This window comes from Lepisosteus oculatus, chromosome 1 (assembly GCF_040954835.1).
Source record: "Lepisosteus oculatus isolate fLepOcu1 chromosome 1, fLepOcu1.hap2, whole genome shotgun sequence".
NCBI classification, from domain to species: Eukaryota; Metazoa; Chordata; class Actinopteri; order Semionotiformes; family Lepisosteidae; genus Lepisosteus; species Lepisosteus oculatus.
In genome coordinates, this window is record NC_090696.1 from 72,306,658 (window position 1) to 72,326,441 (window position 19,784).

Below are 19,784 nucleotides of genomic sequence, written 5' to 3' on the forward strand. Positions count from 1 at the left end.
CTACAAAAAAGTCTGATTGTTTCTCAGATGCCAACCAATAGCTGTAAAATTCTGTATGAATATGACGAGCACTTCATTAACCTGGGTAGTGTTTTGTGCACATTTATTTTTCTTATACTGGCAAACTATCTTGCCCCGTTTAAATTTCTCTCTAACCGTACAGAAAAGGCCCTATTTTCATTACCCCGGTTCAGACAGCAATGATGAAAGCCTATTCCCTTTAAACTCGGTCACATTATTATTTTTGTGGTTACTGAAGGTTTCGGGGGGTATTTAAAATCTTTTACCAACAGTCATATCTGGTTCACTCTTGAACTACCAGTGGGATAAAATGTCGTTCGTTTCTATCCCTCCCTGGTGTGTAAACTCTACCTGAAACACCAGGTAACCCAGCACGCCTTTAACAGTTCTGTTACCATAGTTACTACATACTGGATGATGCTACACTGTGTTGCGCCTAAATCGTCTTTCCCCATTATTTGTGGCAGCAGATGCCTGACGCAGACAGACTCTCCCAACAGTTCTAATCTGCCCCCAGAAAACATTTGCTCTCTCTCACCACGGCATTACCTCACAAACCTTCGTCTAGACACATGTCTGCTGCCTCTTTGTTTCCCAAACTGCCAAGAGGTTCGATGTAGTTATTTTTTGGGGGAGAAGCACTGGTTAAGCCATTGTTTTTTTTTTTTGTGTGTGTTGAAATATGGCCTGGATTCCTGTTACTTCCTGTTATTTTCTCCACTCAGCCCTTGAAAAATGCTGAAAGGGAGGTGTATCCAAAGTGCAGTCTATCCATATTGCAGGTATAACTGAAGTGATTAATGATGGCCATTGGGGATGTTTTTCTGTTATGTTTCTGCCTGCCTGTACAGTGTCCTCCTTCAGAAGATAAGGAAACACTGTGCCACTGTTATTTTATGTAACAACTGCCACAGAAATGGAATCCATGCAAAGCAGCTTTTAAGTATGCTGAAAGCGAAAAGCAGCATCTTGAAGATGACATGTAATTTTTGTTCCCTAAAGGCTTTCCGATACACAATACCAAAGTACAGGCTCTGACTACAATTCGAGACCACAGCCAATAATGGTGTCTTTTTCTCAAAAAATGTCAAGAGTATATCCATGGACTGGATGAACTGTGCTCAACTTCCTGGGGTTTTATTGAGAAACTTTTTTTTTTTAAATACAATTTACTTACTGGTCTGTATGCTTTTCTTTAAAACTGGTGTGTATTAGTTTACTGCAGTTATACTGTACTGGGATTATCAACGCAACACAAATCCTTAGGGTTACTTGTACATTGACTCAATGTCAGCTTATGTTACTGTGATTTTAGTTATTTACATATTCATAAAAGCAGGTATTTACATTGTTCTTCAGTGCGGTTCTACTGGTTTTAAAGCTTGATTGCTCAGTGGGGCTATTCTTTTGTCCTTGAGGCCATTGCAGTGATATAAACCCCCTAGTGTGCTCAACATCCTTGAATTCTCCCACAACAGGGGCTGGCCTTTTGGCATAGTGGAATTGACAACTGTTTGGCAGAGGCGTTATATGGATTCGAGCTGAGAGGTGCCACAGAGACAGCGATCGAATAGTGTCAGGTGTCGCGAGCACGCCCTGAACATACAAATTCCTGTACTTGATTTAGAAGTAGTCTGTAACAGAACAAGAATGAAAACAGACAAGAATGGCATGCATTTATTCTTTGGGATTTGTAGAAAAAAATACAAACACATGAACAAAGAACAGATCACAATTTAGAATAAATAAATTTGAGAGGATATGAGCATGTGATCATAAGGCATCAAAGTAATAAAACAATCTATTCCGATTTATATTTATCTCAGAGTGGCTAAGTAAACAATGTTACAATTATATCAGATAAAACAAATAATGACGTTTTTACCATATATACAGTATATAAGTTATGGAAAACAGAAAAGTGGGTACATAATGGAGCAGTACAGTTTTCTAGATTTATCTATAAAAATACAATTGTACCTTGTACAGTACCTGTTGATTGTCAAACAACACATCAGAGCCTGCACTCTGTAGAAGTTGTGAACTCTGTGTGACAGTTCCTTTCATAACTATACTTTTGATAGTGTTGTGGTGGTGTGGCTTTTTCAGAATGGGCTGCCTGGCAGCAATCAATGTTTAAAATACCAACATTGTACCGTATATTAGAAACCATGTAGTTTCGCACAAAATATACTGATCTGTAATGCATAATTTACATCATGTACCCACTTTTTTCTTTATTTATTTCAAATACCGTAGATCCTTCTTTCCATTTTCATCAGCAGAGCTCACCACAGAAATCAAGCTATCAATTGACCTTTGCTCCAATCAACAGCATTTCTCTCCCAAAGAAGGATCCCACCTTCTAACAGGGTATTAAAATCAGGGTCTGACCATGAATGTGTTATAAACTATGCTTATTGTGAGCATGTTGACCTGGATTTTTTCTTACCACAGATAACTTTCTTTATTCAAATTCTAAAATGTGTTTTATTGTGTTTAAACTGTGGACCTATATTAAGATTACTATAGTATGGATTGAGTCAAAGTGTCTTCAACTGCCAGAACAAGGGACTGGTAAAGGGAAAGCATTATTTTCACAGGTGTTTGATATTTCCCCCTGCTTTTTTGTAAGAAATAGAAAGGCAGGTTTTCTGCCATCTTCCCGATTTTAAAATTCTGTCTCAAATAGGCATATGCCAAAACAGGGTTGTGTTTTTTTTCTCTGCAATCTGTGCCAAAGAAGTTTCTGAACAAAAAAGCTACACTTTTCCACATCACCAGTTTTCTAATTTGTCAGAAATATAAAAAATAACTGTTTAATACTGAAAACGTCTACATCTAGAGAGTGAAATGATTAAACTGATAACGCACAACCTGTCCTGTGAAAGAGTTCATGTGGAACATTAATTGAGGTTGGCCAAAAATATCCATTTTTAATCGGGGAGAAAATTGGATACATTCTAACATGAGAAACTTTAAGTTGGTCCACGTCTTTATTTCGCCTATGACCAGAAATCCTCTTGTCTGGGTGGCCCTTACCTCATGAAAGTTAAGGGTCATGGCCAACCAGAGTTCATGTAGCACTTCGCCCTGTATGGATAAGCAGTCCACTGCAGGGCTCGTACAAAGACACTAAGGGATGATTCAGAGACTCCAATTAACCACAGCCAGAATATTTTTGGAGGAGGGGGACATCAGAGCAGCCTGACTAAACCCATGGGAACAAGGAGAGAAGAAAACCCAGAAAGCATCCTCGTCTGAAATTGAGCCCACCCTTTATAGCCCACCCTTTATTCAGCCTACAGGACTTAATAATGATGGTTCTGTAGAAGCTGGAAAACATGCACTTTCTTGTTCTAAAGGATTTCTTGGATCCTAAGGATTTTGCAAATGATTTATCTTCCCTGGTCTTAATTATAGAGTTAAATGAAAGAATTATTATTGTATTGTATTATTTGGGGTGAGTGGAAGGTGTATTTATGCGTCACAAAAGATACGGGACATTTTGTTTTTATATAATAATGAACAAGACCTTCCCTTAAATATCTGCAGAGTTGGCGAAAGTGACATCAGTCCTGCTGGAAACCAAACTGGATGGGGTATCAGAAATGCAGGTCACTTCCAACATCTTTGGGGACAAAAATAGAGTTTAAGAAAAATCAAGCATTATGAGACTTGAGTTGCACATTCCAATTAGGAGGGCAACAGATAAGTGTTGATCTAAAAAAGAAAGAAAAGCTAGTCCACAATATCTGTGCCCAGAGTTAACGAATGAGAAAATCTAATAAAAAAATATGTGCCATTTATTAAACATACTTGACATATAGTGCCATTATATATTGCATACATTGAAAGGTAGAGTATGTGCTGCTTCCTGTACTCCTATTCTTTAACAGAAATGAAAAAAAAATAAGTTCTACATAGAAACACTTAAAAATCTGCTGACAAAACAGAAACTGACATTAAAGGAAACTTCGAATTCCTCAAGAAAACAACCCAGCTCACCATTTTTTATTCCAAAGCAAGAGCACCACTCTTTCAGGGAGACTCTTCTGTCCCGGTTGGAGTCGCACTGTTTAAAGAAACGGGATGTGCAGTGCTCCATGGGCACCAGGGGGGCGCGCAGGGGGGCCAGCTCGGAGTGACTCAGGTACCTGCGGCAGAGACACCCTTCAGCTCTGGTACAAGCCAGCTCAGGAAGAGTCGAAAAATTCAACAGGGCGGCAAACTGCAAAATTCAATCCTGTGATGAGCCAAATTAGGGCCTTGCGATGGACTGGCATCCCAGCTAGGGGGTGTCCAGCGTGGGTCTGCAGATATCGGGCTCTGGCCTGGGGTCATTGACCTGGTCTCCTGACCTGGCTATAGAGAATTTTAGAATGGACACCTGCTGTTGTAGGTGACAGCACAGAAATAGCTGAAAGGCGGGACAACATCATCAAGAATAGCCACTGGACCATAAGTTAAATGTGGGCTCTTCAACTATAAAAAAACATCTATAAAAACTATATAAACATCTGTAAAACTGATGCAATTCGGGGCATTGTGGGAAATACACCTCGTGTATGTCTCCTTCAGTGTTCTCCGGAAGTGGCCATTTTTGTTACAATTAAACTCATCCCAAACCTTCGCTGGACTGCGCTGCGACTGCTTACATCCCTACAGGACCCCTTGTTTTGCCGAGAGATGCTCTGGCTCCCCCGCGACCCTGAATCAGAAAGGCGGTTCGAAAACGGGCGGATAGGAGGAACCGACTCCACTGCGTTCCGTGTCTCTTACCCATCGGCTGGTCTTTGGTCTAGCTGGCCGAACTGCCAGTGCACTGGGTACACGTTCACAAGGTAGTTGATCTCGAAGTTCCGTCGTCGCCGGCTGAACTGCTTGCCGCCAGCTTTCAGCTCCCCGTGCAAGTCGTAGATCTTTTTGACCTGCGTTAGAATGGATGATGTGTCAGCGAAGACACGCAGGCTGGTATAACAATTAGGTGGGCCACATGGACTCCAAAAGCTAAGCTAAACTAAGCTACACTGGGCGTATTTGACAAATTAAATTGAGGATGCACTGCTGACTGGCTGACTGATTGCTTGTGCTGTCTGTATAACGCCAGTCAATCAGGCAGCTCACAAGAGTCCTGCCATTCTAACTCCTGGAGCTGGGGTACCATCTACCCTGCCTCCATTCTGTGTATACTTACAATGATTCGGTGCTTCTTAGACAAGTATCCTGGGTTCCTCAGATCATACTCGTAGAGGTGGACCATAACGTCTTTCAGCCAGCCGTGAATGTGATGAGAGAACTCGGTCAGTTCGCTGTCAAGGCAGGGCGAAATGTCTGCACAAAGCACAAAGGAGGAGTTTGAGTCTAATCCACATTCAGTGATGTCATGCCTCTTCATGAAGCGCTAAGTCTAAATCCTCAGACATTTGCGATTTTAAAGGCTGTTAAGTTGATTAATTAAGATAACAAGAACAGGGGGTTGGCTGAGAGGATCCTTTGACCAACTCATCAGAGCCATTCAGCTTTCTAATCACTACTTGCTCAACAGCACATTATGGGAGGATTACCAGTGCATCTTCCACTGACATCACAACAAGTCTGTAAGTGCCTGGTAAATCACAGGAGTTTCATTGTGAATTGAGAGCCAAGAGAGCCCTGTCTGACTAATCGCAACCCTACCACAATTAGTAGCTTGGTATCCATGAGGTTGCCTTTTCCTCTCTCATTAGTGATGTTTAAGGCCATTTTAACAGTGCAACGTCAAAAGGCCTTCCAGAAATGTACTGTAGATACACACCCTGTAATACCACCTGTACTGATCAAAAGCATGAGCATCTGTATCATGTACACTTCACACAGCAGCAAGTCGAGTCGAGCTTCACATTTACACATCGCATTACTCCAACACACAGCGTTGATATATCTACAGAACTGGCAATTTCAATGTTCAGGTGCCCTGGCATCGCCCCAGACACGTGGAGGCAACAACTGGCTTTTTGCTCTCCAAAGACAGCTCCAAATCCTAGCAGAATTGGAACAGGAACTTATCCGACACAAAACGCCATTCTCCACAGTCACCTTCCAACCCTGAGGCACAGATGCCATGCAGACCTTGTTTCCATGCATGCACATGTCCAGGACTGAAACTGAGACTTCCTGGCCTGACCCTGTCTAGACAGGAGATGCAGAAACAGCAAGGGTGACATTAAATCTGAAAGGCAATATCAATAAAATTGCCAATAAAGTATTTAGGTGCTTATACAAAGTTATGAACTTTTTAAGAATGTCAGAATATATCCATAGGGCCGCTGTACACAAAGGTTTCTTTTCCAGTCACTTGCAGCACCGTGTTATTTTAGAGGTCAGAGTGGGTAGCTCTGTCAGATTGCAGGCTGCAAAGGATCAAGAAGAGGTTCATTTCATGCTGAAAAGTAAGAAGAAAAACTGTGTTTGGCTGTGAAGCCTTTTGCAGGTATGTAGGGAAGAGTAGACATATAGAGCAAATGGATGATGTAAGAAGACCAAACAACGTGAATGTGGGAGAAGTTGAAGGGAGGTGAAAAGGTTGTTAAAGTTAAGTTCAGAGGCGAGAAATCCAGGCGAGTTTTGGAAAGCAATAACCTGCAAAGGAACGGAGAAATGAGAGAGGCTGCTGAGAGAAAGTGTAAACGACGTTTTTGGGGTAATTTTGGTTTCTGTTGTCTTTCTGGTGAAGGACTCTTTGAACTCTTTTTCAGTGTCGGGTCAGCTTCTACTTGTTCTGTTGGTATTTAATCACAAAAACGTTAATGAAAAAAATCATACAATGAAGGAGTGAAACTTACACTTGCAGTGGCCATTGTAATCCAGGTGAAGGTTACCTCCATAAAGGCACTTTGCGGTGAAGAGGTGGCAAGCACTATCATACGTCTTGTTATCTGTGCCACACACCTGAAAAGTTTTGTTGGAAACAATGCAGACAACAGATGAAGAAATTAAAATAGTAGCTTTGTGTTGTAAACTGTCACATTTCAAGCTGAAAGTCTACAAATTCAGAATATTATCCAGAGGACTCAAAAACAGACCTTCACCTTGTTTCTGGATGTGACCTAATGATGTGCTTTTTGCATACACAGGTGTTTCCACAGCAACCTGCTTCTGCTGATGGCATCATAGATGACATAGGCACCTGGCATGATACCTTAACAATACTGGATCTGGATAGATGAAGTAATGGCAGACGTAGAAGCTGGCCTTTCCCAAGGATGTGTTTTGGTGATCATACAGGGTTTCACATACGTATGCCCAAGGACTCTGCACGTTGAGTGAACTAAAACATTAGTCCTCAATAGCTACACCAATGGAAAGAAGCAATTCATCATTTCCTAGAAAACTTCAGTGAGGGTCCTGTCAATGTTTACACCTGTCTGGGTACAGGTGATGAGTCACAGATTCACCACTGAGGCCCTGAATCGAAACAAGATTCCATTCAGTGGAAACACTTTCACTCCTGTACTTAAATCTCAACTTAATTTCTATATCCAGTGTGAGTCCAACCCTACAGTACATTCTCAATCCAGTCACCATTTTCTTCATGTAAACTAATACCCCTTCACTGTACTAAAACAGGATTCTGTGGGATGGTATATTCTATCACTGTGAGACTACAGTCCATAATCACCAACAGTGCCGTCTTACATTTTATGCCTCCCCAGACCATTACAAAACCACCAACAAATCAATTCCTCTTCAAGATGCTGGCCCGTGCATAGAGTTACCATCTTGCTGTAAGTGGTGTCTGGATTTGTCAATTAGGCCAAATCGTGAGGTTCACTTAACTGCTGTGTGCACCCTGGAGATATACTGTACAGTATATCGGGGTGGTGTGGTTAAGATGTGAACACATTGCTTACTGAAAGCGACAAATGGCATTTTCAGAGATTTATTTTTCAGTGGCTAGGCTGTGCTGTGACTGCTGCAGCTGCTGTCTGAAGGAAATATGAGGATGCATGATCCTTATCCACCTGCCTTGTGCTGTAGCAATACACATGAAAGTTCCAAACATGCCCCATCATTGACATTTTGACTAGCATTGCATGTACTCGGAAATCAAAGCATTAATGGTATCTCTTTGAAATCTCCAGTTGGTTGCTCATTGGGAAATTCAAACTTGAAGAACTCCCAGCACTTGATAGTGCTCATAATTAGGGATTGTGGTATCAGTGTGTGTGATGCAGGAGCTTGTCCTGATTCAGCTGTGACTACACTTTGCACATGCAGGTTTAGGGCTGCAGTTTAAACAACATCTAAATAAAAAAAAAAAACAACTGGTGCTTTTTTTTTATAAAGCTGCTATTTGTCATGTGTAGGTTAAGGTTCAGTATATGTATTTAAATTGTATGGGTGTTTTCATTATATACAGACAGAGTAAACGGCAGTGCATGACAATTACTTCACATAACAAAAACCAGGAGTACCCTGCAAAACATGTATGACTAGAAAAAGATGCAGGACAACATCAATAAAAAATCAGATGGATTAGATTAGGACATGAAAATAAATAAGTGAAGCAAATTATGACTTGGGAAAGAGACTAACTGTCAAAATAAGGATCCAAACGGAGTTGTAGGAAATTCTAAAGCTGCAAAAAAATGGTAGATATGTTTTTTTAAACTCGCGATAGACATGCAGGTGTAGAACACAAATAATGGGAAAACTCACATGATCAGATATTCCAGCTGGTGGACAAGTGGAAGGATCCTGGCAAACACATTTAGGCTTATTTTCGTTATTGAGTTTACACATCTTTCCACGTGGACAGTGGTAGCTTTCACAAGGGTCTACAACGATGAACTTCACATGAGACTTTAGTAATATAACTGAACATTTCTGAATGCCAGAACATCACCAAATTGACATTTTATCACACAGAGAAGATGAAACAGCATTTCGAAACAAAAAAAAAACATGGACAAAACTTTGCTTTCAGTTCTTAATACTTCAATTTCTTACCAGTATTGTCCTGCAGCTAGTAGCTTTGATTGAAAGTTTAATGTAACTGCAGTATAGAACTGAGAACATTGTGAATAAAGTCTAGAGTTTATTATCCCTTTATTACTTGATTGCAAAAAGAACACGACTTTCTGCAGGAGAACATAACTGAAGAGAAAATCACATTAGAAACTGAAGTTATACTTACGTATATACTCCTCAACTTGATAGTCGTTGTTTTCATTGAAAAACTGTTCCCAGGAATCTCCACCAATATCATATTCTGGGCGATGTGTTTCCATTTTCACATCCTGGTCCTGAATTTAAAACAATAAGCAACGTCAAGGTCAAGGAAGAGATACCTGTTTCAACCTATATACAGTACGTACCACGTCTGTCTCATTTATATTACTTTCATAAGCAATTTAGCAAGCTGTTTTGACAAAGCTCAAGGTTTGTGTAACTCAATACGGTGCACCAGAAAATCTAAACAGCATTATTATGATACAAAAGATACACTGATCACTTTTTAGCTGTGGACACATTAACGCGTTAAGTTAAATGCATATTTAACACTTTCATTAATTAAATCTTGAAATACAGTTGTTAAATTTGACATTTTTCAGAATTTCCAAGGTTTCAAAAAAAATTCAAAGGTTTCAGAGCTGAACCTAAGCAGCAAAGTGTGAATCAACATGACATACCATTTTAATTTTTACTAACTCCATAGATTCGGCGGTTTTCAGCATATCGATAATGTCTCCATTTCTGTTCAACACGTCTTTTTTACTTGAATCTGGTTTTAGAGCCCTGGACGCTCTCTTATGCCTCAGTAGGAACAAGCCTGTCTCCACTGAACCATCCTTTAAAGCTTTCTTTTTGCGTCGAGGTCCTTTAAACTCTGCCTGGTCTGTCATGTCTTCAGCTGTGCTGGCGTCCCATGTAGGAGAGTCGAGCTGTAAAATCGAAAAAAATATTTAATCGCAAATGCTGTTTTTCAGTTTAGCTTTTGGGAGCTTTACATGTTCTCTATGGACGAATATCAGTGGAACTTGAAGTTATTAGTCGATTTCTTCTTTTCTCTATTTGGTGTTTAGAAGCACGTTACAGAAACTCTTACAACAAAATCACCATCTTTTAAAGGTCAATGATTCGTTGACTCTTTTAGTCTTATTCTTAATTCTAAACATATTACCAGGTGGGCTGGAAGGGTGGAGAACGTGCCTATATAATGTGACTTAATTTTAAAGGAATGACCTAATCAGTTATTTAAGTCATGTGTTGATACATAGTATTTTTTTTATATCCTAACATGTTACCATAAAAGAGAGTATTATTACATGTAGTGCCAATGTGCTTCATCTCTGCCTTTTGTTTTTGTTGTACAGCTAGAATCAGTAACTAATAGCCTCTAAATAAATACGTATTAAAATAAAGGATCAAGCATGTATTTGTTTTCTGAGTCTACAATAATGTTAACACTTCATCGCCTCTGGAAAAAGAGTCCATTTCTGCCTGGTGTGATGTCCCCTCAAACATTTTGTAATATGTCTGCATGTTTATACATAAGAAGCCTGATTTATGGCTTAAATTAATATCAGTTTGCTTTGTGATAACAGCCGCTGTGAGATGTTGACCTGATTTTGTTCTCTTACAGATGTCCCAGTTCTCTATAGAAAGCTACAGGTCATCTGTAAGCTGTTTTTGGAATGTTTATTTAACGGTATTTGAAATTCGGAAAAATGGGACATCCAATGGTGTTCTGAACGATTAATACATTAATAATTAATAAATGTAAATTACCATTACTGTAATTAATGTTTTCTGTGGATATGTGTAAATGGATTGAGTTATTCAGTTGTATTTTAGTTCACAGCCCCTTTAATTTTTTAGAATATACCATTTGAAACCATATTAAGATATAATACAAGATATATTTTTATTTTAAAAATATATATTTTTATTTCTTTAGCATATGGCATATAACATTATTCATTATAAGTCTGTTTTTTTTCTTCACTAACCTTAGATATTGTGGCAGATTTCCTTGTTGTTACTTCCCTGGCCTTCCTATTTTTTTTAGCATTTCCTAAATATCCTTCTTTGATCAGTCCCATTAAGTTATTTTCTGGACTCGGACTCCTGAGAGAGTCCATTTCAACATAGCTGTCACCCCTGACTTCTAGGGTCCTTTTAGTTGGAATCTGTGTTACCAGATGTCTCTCAGGACCTTTCGATGGAAAATCATGCTGTTTCCCCACCGTTGTATCAGTACTTGGGTGTGATTTAGTTGTCACCTCTGAATCACTCTGGCTTGTCCGTGACAGTCTGCGTTGATTTTGTTCCACTGTGGTCTGTGTGAGAACAGAGTTGGGGTTTTCTAAAACTGGCCCTTCCTGAAGGTCAACAGAATCATTCATGTCCTTTGGCATCAGTGGTGTCAATGTGTTTTTCAGTGTTGTGGGTATCAAATGAGGACCTTGGTTCAATTTCACAGAGGTAACTCTCTGTTCCTTTAGCTCCTCATTACCGTCTCTGGGTTTCACACATACTGTTGTCATTCTCTGGGTCACAGGATAGCCATCAAGAATATTGCCGTCCTCGAATTCACGAACTTCGTCATTTTCTGGATTTTGTGTGACCATTTCTCCATCCAGAAAATTGTTTTCCTCAAACCGGTAATCCGGGGCTGGAGTGGAGATTCTTTGTTCCCTGCTCAAATCTGTAGTGCTGCCACCTCTTTTCTGGGTGGTAGTTGCTACAGTTCGGACAGCAGGTGTTACGGGTGTACTGGCTGGAAGTGGCTGAATGGTTGCTACAGGATTGTCTCTGTTGGCTGTACTCTTAGATCCTTTAATTGTTTTTGATGTCTTCATCCAAGGGACCTGTGCCAAATGGAATGCATAAACAAAAGTAGTCCATTACATTTCAATTAAGGAACCACATAAGAAGAGGACATTACTTTTAGTTCTGAGAATGTGACATCCTTTAAAACGTGTAAAGGCATACCATGACTAGACATCTGATTACTAGATGTATGATCAGCTAGTTTATTTATTATGGGAATGTGTTCCTCTTAAAATCTTATTGATTAAAAAGATCAAGTCGGACTGTATCATATTTACAGTTTAAATATCAATACCGAAATCCACAGATTTTTCTTTTTTAAATAGGAGCCCCAGTTTAAAGAAATAAGATCTACACACCATATTAAACCACCAATAATTGAGCAAATATGGTTGGTAAATGTTCTTCATCTGTAAAATAAATGAACAAATAGACATATTTTTATATCACAGTTGGTATTGACACTCAGTATCTTGTTTCTGCAAGTTCTGTTGTTTCATTAACATTCAGAGGGACACCACTTATTTTAAATGGTCATTAAAAATGTCTTAAAGCTTGAACGTTAGGACAACAGTATGACAGAATGCATTGAAAAATAATGCATATTAAATTATTCTTTAAAACTTCCCTCCTCCACACAACTAGAAGTACTAAAAATGTTCAACTTACTTGCGCACTTTGTCTATACCTGTAGTATGCCGGTAATCTGTAGGTGAGTGATGTCTGCTGAAAGGATATGTCACAAAGTATGAAGAGTCTTTAAGTTCTGATAGTTTCAATACCGTCCTTATTAATTGTATCTACAGTACTTGCAAGTTTTGTCTTCGTTATAGACGACTTTATTTGTTCTATTGAAATTATGCCATTCCAGGCTTCCTATTCAAAATGGAACAAGAACGATTTCCTCTTTAGTTGAAGATTCCTTTAAAATGACACCAAATGTTAATTTAATAGGCTGTAAAATCTTCGAACATGCATCTTGTGTTTTCAGTTTCAGTAAAAATGGGATGCGGTTATTTTTTAACAAACTTTTCTCACGATACTCACACAGCACTTTCACAAGATTTCAAAGAAAATGAAAGTTGTATAAGCTTATGATTGAGAGGGTTTACTTGTTTACAGAAAAGGAGAAACTTTTCGCTTATAACTAAAGAAAGATTTTATTGCTGCAGCTCCCAAAATGTACTTTTGCATTTTAACCTTCAAGTTGTTTTTTCACTTCATGTGAGACACCGTACTTACTACATATTGAATTAATTCGAAATATGCAAACATGCTGGTAACTTCACGAGGTATTTCATAAATTAAAAGCGAAAATTGAAAAGAATAACAAGGAAAAGCAGCAGACATTATACATATTGGGATTTAAAGCAGGACGACCTTTATTGTCATATCAAACATTTGCCAAAAAATGGCAACATATGACAGATGTTAACTTCTGAGAAAGAGATACCACAAGTAGTATATCCAATTGCCTATCTTAACTTACTATAATAATTTTCTTTATTATAAAAAATGTCTGTTATTTAGAAACCTAAAGGATTAACCCTAACCCAATGAACACAGTGTATTCATCATCACATTATTAATCATGCAAAACATATCTTAACATCTTCATCCCTCGAAAATCTGAACGTGTTAATAAAATCTATAAAGCGTCAGCCGCTGAATATACTTACTCCGGACTCATCACTGTTGGAGCTGTCTGAACTCATTCCGTTAAAATATGTCTGAACAAAGGGGAAAAAAATAAGTGAAAGGCAATTCTAAAAGATGGTGCTGTGATTTTTAAGGAAATGTATTTAATGAGTTATGAAACCCCCCTTGAATAAAAGCTTGAGATGAAATGTGTGATGAACCCTAACAGAAGTGACTCAATCACTATTTAACAGCATGTGCACAATTGCACAACAAAGCACACAAAAATTATAAAACAAAAATTATATAAAACATGATAACAATTGACAATTTAAATTAGAAATGTATTTCACCATGATGCAGTATGTATATTTCTAATGCACCAAGTGTTTTTTTAGTTACATTGCTAAGCATTTGGCTGTTTAATTTTTGCTTGTTTCTGCAATGCATAATGATTAAAAAAGTGAATGACTTAGTGAACAAGCTACTTAAATGCTCAAGACATACCAACTCAGTAATGCATACTGTGTATGCTATAGTTAAAGGGATGAGACTGAATTTCAGAAAAAAACAACACTGTGAGTTTACTTTTACTGCTATACATTTAAATAGCTGTAAGAATTGCCAGTGTATCAAGATGTTATACAAAAAGTACAGTATGTGTATTTTCATGTTGTTTTTTTGTTACAACGTGACATTTATAGATGAGCCATTAGAAAAACAGTAACTAGTTGTTACTGTAGGATAATGTTTACAGTGAAATGTTATGATTAAAAAAGAATTAGAAAGCAGATATTTATTATCCCAGATGTACCCTGCTCTTATAGAATCTGATACTTCAGGATCAAGTAAGTAACTGAAAGAAATCAGAATTGCATAATGTTGAGTCAAATATATTGTATTTGGCTGTTTGTTGAAAGTTCACTAAACCATTGTAAATGATCTGGGAATATAATTTTCAGACCATTATTCAGGAAAATCCTATGAGTTTAATTTTTATTTCTTAAAAATATCAGAACAAAAAAAGAAAAATCCTTGAACAGAATCAGGACTGTTACTTTTGGGGAAATTGAGGAAATAGTATTGCAAGGCTTAATGGAAATAACTATTATTCTTTTTAAAAAAAATCTTGTTAAAAATGTAATGTTAACAGCCCCATAATTTTTTATCTAAGTATGTATTTTAAAAAATGCTGAAAGATTTGTAAGGAATGTGCCTTTTGAAAATGCTACCACTCCAATTAAAAACCAGCCTGGAAAAAGAATGAATTTTAATGCAGGGGACTGAGACATTAGCTTTAGATTTGCATATGTCTATACTGAATGAGTCACTTCTTCACCACCTAACCCACAGCTGTGGCTTCTAGCACTCTTAATCACAAGAACTAATTGGAACAATACCGAATGTTTTAGCAATGAGTACATTCTAATACGTTTTTTTAAACATCAATAATAATTGGAAATTTTTCAAGACTAAACACTGCAAGCTAAATTCTTGAAAGGTGATTAAAAACATTACTGCTTTCATGATAAAATACCACAACCTGGTCAAATAGAACCTAACCTCTGATATTTTTTGTAATATTCAGTACTGGGTTGATTTAACTATAGTATTTGCAAGATCATACTCCATTATCTGACATACGCTGTAACTGGGGTGGACAGACAGCTCATGAGGTATGCTTGATTTTTATTTGTGCAATTACAGGCAGTTTTTAGCAACAACAGGTTAGTCCAAAACTGTAGGTCTAAATCATTTTGGGATGTGCTGAAAAGATAGGTACTAAAATAAGTATGAAAAATTGTCATAATTCTCTTTATCAGTCGAAGGTAATGAGCTGCACATTCTTTTTCTGTAGGATATCCAACCCTGATGTCTGCACATGCAATTAACCTCTGCTTCTGCCCTTGTCTGTTCTGTGTTCGCCACAGACTGCTGGTGCAGCCTGTAGTTATGCAAACTAGAGGTGCTGTGGTTGACTGGTGCCAATGTTCTTCACACGCAGTGCTTTGGAGTGGTTTTGAAGCGAGGTGCTTCTTGATGACACACACACGAGTCAAACTGTTTCTGAGGGCCCACTTGGGCAGGATGGTTAGCTTTGCAGAGGCTGATACACGGTGCTATGGGGTATGATCTGTGAATAAACTTGAGCATGTTTAGATGTGTATGAGTTTCACAACAGTTCTCTCCTAATGCCAGCACAAGTAAGCTCTAATGACTGTTTTCCTCTGTGAGTCAAGGTTTTGAAAGAATTGGACTTTCGTCTGAAAACTGTTTATCAGGAGGATTGTTTCCTCCATCCATCTTCCACTACTAATATTGCTAGTGGAATGATTTTACCTGCGGTACATACAGTACATTTACATTGCCTACAATGGGAGCACTGAGACTCAACGGAAGGTAGTTTCTTTGAAAGTTATACTTTTTTGCTTACTTCAATACTGCCATGACAATACAATCTGCTGAACGGAGTGCACTTGTACCAACTGACAGAGGCAGTTATTGTAAATGGGTGATTTCTGTTAAAAGTGAATTTCAGAACAACCTAAAAACACTGCAGAGCCTAAAGCTTCCAAACTGACCTCTCGTATCGGTACTGTTGACTACAGTTTGAATCACAGAGTTTGAATCTGTATATTAGAACTGGAATAAAATCAATTCCCTTTAGCTCCAATGTACTGCTTAGGTTGCCTTCAGTATCTTTCGATGATATTATGTGGAATATTACCATATTGAACTGGAGTGCTTTAGGTCTGCCTGTATTGACTAGATTAGCTCATCTGCTGACATCCGAAGACCTGACAGTTATGGTGCTGTTGCTGTATAACAGGACACCAGCAAATACCTCCCAGTGTGATCACAGCCGAGCAGCCTTCATTTCATTGTCGTGCTTGTCCTGCTTGTCCAAAGATTTTTCAGGATCTTAAAAAATTGAACCAAATCCATAACTGTCTGTTAGGACTAAAGAGATCTGAAATATCTAACCTGTATCTGTGTAAAATTGCATTAAGACATATTCAGGTACAGGTCATTTGAACAGTTATTTGAACAGTTTTGAAAGTAATGACCAGAGCCTGCCAGGCCTTTCTGGTGCCTTGCATAATTTCAAATTACTTTGATTTTGTTATGGGTCCAATGATCTTAAGAATATGTTTACTTTTATATTCATCAATGGCTTATAGGGTCTCCTAGGAGTCATCATGTCTTAAATGAGGTGGTTTACACTCCAGATACCAGATCGCAAATGAGCTAGAGGTTAGATTTGTGAGACTGTGTTTTTCCAGAAATGTCCAGGAAGCAAAGGTAGTTTAATTCAATTTTGTGGTCTAGGTATGGAGACAGAAAGTAAGAAGAGAATATGCGAAGACGATTTGAGTAGGAAAGCAGGAGAAGAGAACAGAATGAACAAGTTAAAACCTGCCTTCACCATTGGATTGTTTCTTAACAAACCAAAATCTTTGAGGTTTGAGCACTGAAGGCTTTCTTACTGATCCCATGCCTAACCTGATGAAGATAGTTGTAAATCAATATAAACACCTGAATATTTGTGTATACTAAGTTTGCTTGGCAGATATCTGAAAAGCATTTAGGAATTGTTTCATTTCTTTTACTACTTATGCAATGTTTGCAAAAATATTTATGTTTGTGGAATTTACATATTTTATCTACAAATTGTGATGACAGATACTTTATCACTACAGTTAATTGTTATTCTTTTGACAAATCTGCTAATAAATTGAAGATAATGAATTCCAGTTTTATTGGGATGATCTTATTTTTCCAAAGTCCTTTTCTGTCTGTGTCAGTAAAGCACCTTGAAGCCTTCACCAAATTCTAGCCACAATGTAACTGAAGAGTTTCCCAAAATCAATACAATTCAACATGTATTCACATAGTACTATAGAGGACAATGATAATTAATGCTACACAATATGACTAATATAAAGAATATCATCTGAAGGTCATTTTTGGATTATAACAATCAGCACAGACTAAATGGCATATACATTATTACATTTTATAAAATCTTTAATCTGTTCTCTGTTTGTATTTTATGGGACTTTATTACCTTGGAATGTAAATGTTAAACCACAGAGGTTAAAGCTATTATTGATTTGCTTAATTCATATTAAAATATCATATCCCTATTGTTAATAAGTAGCTTGTGCCAATACTCAATTTGATGAAAATACATTACAACAAAGAACTTATTTTAATATTGGTGATTGAGAACAGCATGATATTATGCAGAATGTTGTTTAAAGGATAATTGTATACTGCTAAAACGAAACACTTCTCCCAGTGAGTTACCCACTTGATACTAAAGGTGAGACACACAATATTCATTAAACACTTTCATGTCCTTTGTAAAAACGAAATGATACTTACAGAAGAAGAGAGATGAGGTGATAGGAGAAGAAGACATAAGACCAACATCTTCACCCTTCCAGCGTCAATCCCTGAAATACGTTTCAAATGCTCAAATGCTACTTACTGTAAGTGCTTAATGTTCATTTAACACAGACAGATGAATCGGCTTTTATGTTTTTTTGTTTTTCGCTAAATGTAGTTTGTATATAGGGCTCTTAATATTTTAGCATCACAGATGTGTTGGATAGCTGTCTCTTCATCTGTTTTTGTATGAGACCATTCCCATTGGTGAGAAGGACTGAACTAGTGTGATTTGTTTTATTTATTTATTTTTAATGTTGATATCTTGGATACAGCTCAGTCAGCCACACTTTACTGTCAGGGCCTGGAGACCTCACAAATCTGAGGTCAATGAGCAAAGGAAGTAGTGCAACATTGTGCTTGTTTAATGTTAGCTCTCCTTAGTTCTTCTGACTGAACACAAAACGCAAATATTAACATCAAAGGGATGTTATCACAGCATATCCACTCATTGTCATTCTTGTATCTGCAGTGTATATAGTACGTATTATACGTTCATTATTAAAATGTGATTATATATCTTTTTAAATACGTCAAAATAGTTACATGGCAAAGTACACCTTTTGTTTGGGCAGTATCTGCATTATTTCCTTGAAAAGAGTTTTGTTACCAAAATATTTGCAGAATCCCATTCTAAAGTCTGTATTAAGTGTTTGGCTTTGTATTATAGAATAAGAGCATCTGCTCAAGATTTTCAAGATTCCCATATATATAAGGTTGCCAGCATAGCATCTGAAAAATGTTGTGTTATTTTCTGAATTCTAGAAACTTAAGTTGTCAGGAATTGTATGACAAATATGACAAATGATTAAATGGAACAGAAATTCCAGAACATAGGAAAAGAAAAGGAGTGTTAAACCGTTACTGTATTCAGTAAATATGAATTCAATATTTATTGTATTAATGTGGAGCCACAGATTGCACTTAAATCCAATAAAAAAATATTTCACACAGTTCACAAAGCATGCCAGAAACGTGACTTTTTTTTCAAATTTTAACGAAATTAACAATAACATGATAAAGAATAACGAAACCAAACCGAAAGCCTCAGGAAACTTGAAACTTCATCACAACGCCCAAGCAGTAACAACCCCAGTACAAAGCATTGCTTGCCACACTGTAAACTCCACATGCAACAGGAGAAATGAAACTATGCAGCTACACAAACGCACCTAGGACCCTTTCTGAGATGCTACCACTAAATACAGGTTTTGTTTTTAAAAAAGATAAAAGGGAAATATGAGGAAAAATGTAAATACTACTTACAGTGGGGACAAAAAGGAAACTTTCCACTCAAGTGCAATTCCTGAAAACCAAGGTGAATTCCCCAGTTCCCTGTCTTCAGGCAGATTATCCCCTTCTGTTTTTTTTTCCACAAGCGGCCCAAGACAGAATTAATGTTTATTAAGCTTGGTTGGTGATGTCAGGAGGTGTTAACGTTTCCCATTTAGCTTAGAAACTCCCACACTTCCATTAACTGAACAACTGGTATTTACTCCTAATTATAACTGGTAGCCTGAGCACACCACACGAGCCATTATAAATGTCAAGCCTACTAAGCTGTTTAATGTTTGAACCAAGAACCAGTCTCAGCCTGGTTTGCATAGTATAATTTATACAGCTAAACGTTCCTAAAAAATCTGCCCAGATTTGTACAGGACATAAATGTGATTGTTTGTGTCTGTAATTTATATCAATGGTTTGCATTATAGTATAGTTACTAAACTAGTAAAGTTTGCAGATGATAACATAATAGGAAGATTGGCAAACACTGCAGAAACAGTGAATGAAATTCTGAAAGATTTAGATAAAATTCAAGACTAGGCAAACACCTGGCAGATAATGTTTAATATAGA

At 37.5% G+C, this 19,784-nt stretch overlaps 1 protein-coding gene across 1 annotated transcript; it reads right to left on the bottom strand.

The window, feature by feature from the left end:
• Positions 1-1,683: 1,683 nt before the first annotated feature.
• LOC102687750 (uncharacterized) lies at positions 1,684-19,278 on the bottom strand. Its single transcript, XM_015345363.2, has 13 exons — positions 19,195-19,278; positions 17,866-17,936; positions 13,518-13,568; positions 12,508-12,564; positions 11,016-11,876; positions 9,696-9,947; positions 9,200-9,308; positions 8,722-8,840; positions 6,846-6,951; positions 5,219-5,355; positions 4,804-4,952; positions 4,030-4,178; positions 1,684-3,652 (listed from the first exon to the last, which is right to left on the bottom strand). Exons 2-13 carry the CDS (start codon positions 17,911-17,913, stop codon positions 3,627-3,629), a joined length of 2,064 nt encoding a protein of 687 aa, XP_015200849.2. The 5' UTR covers positions 17,914-17,936; positions 19,195-19,278; the 3' UTR covers positions 1,684-3,626.
• Positions 19,279-19,784: the final 506 nt, after the last annotated feature.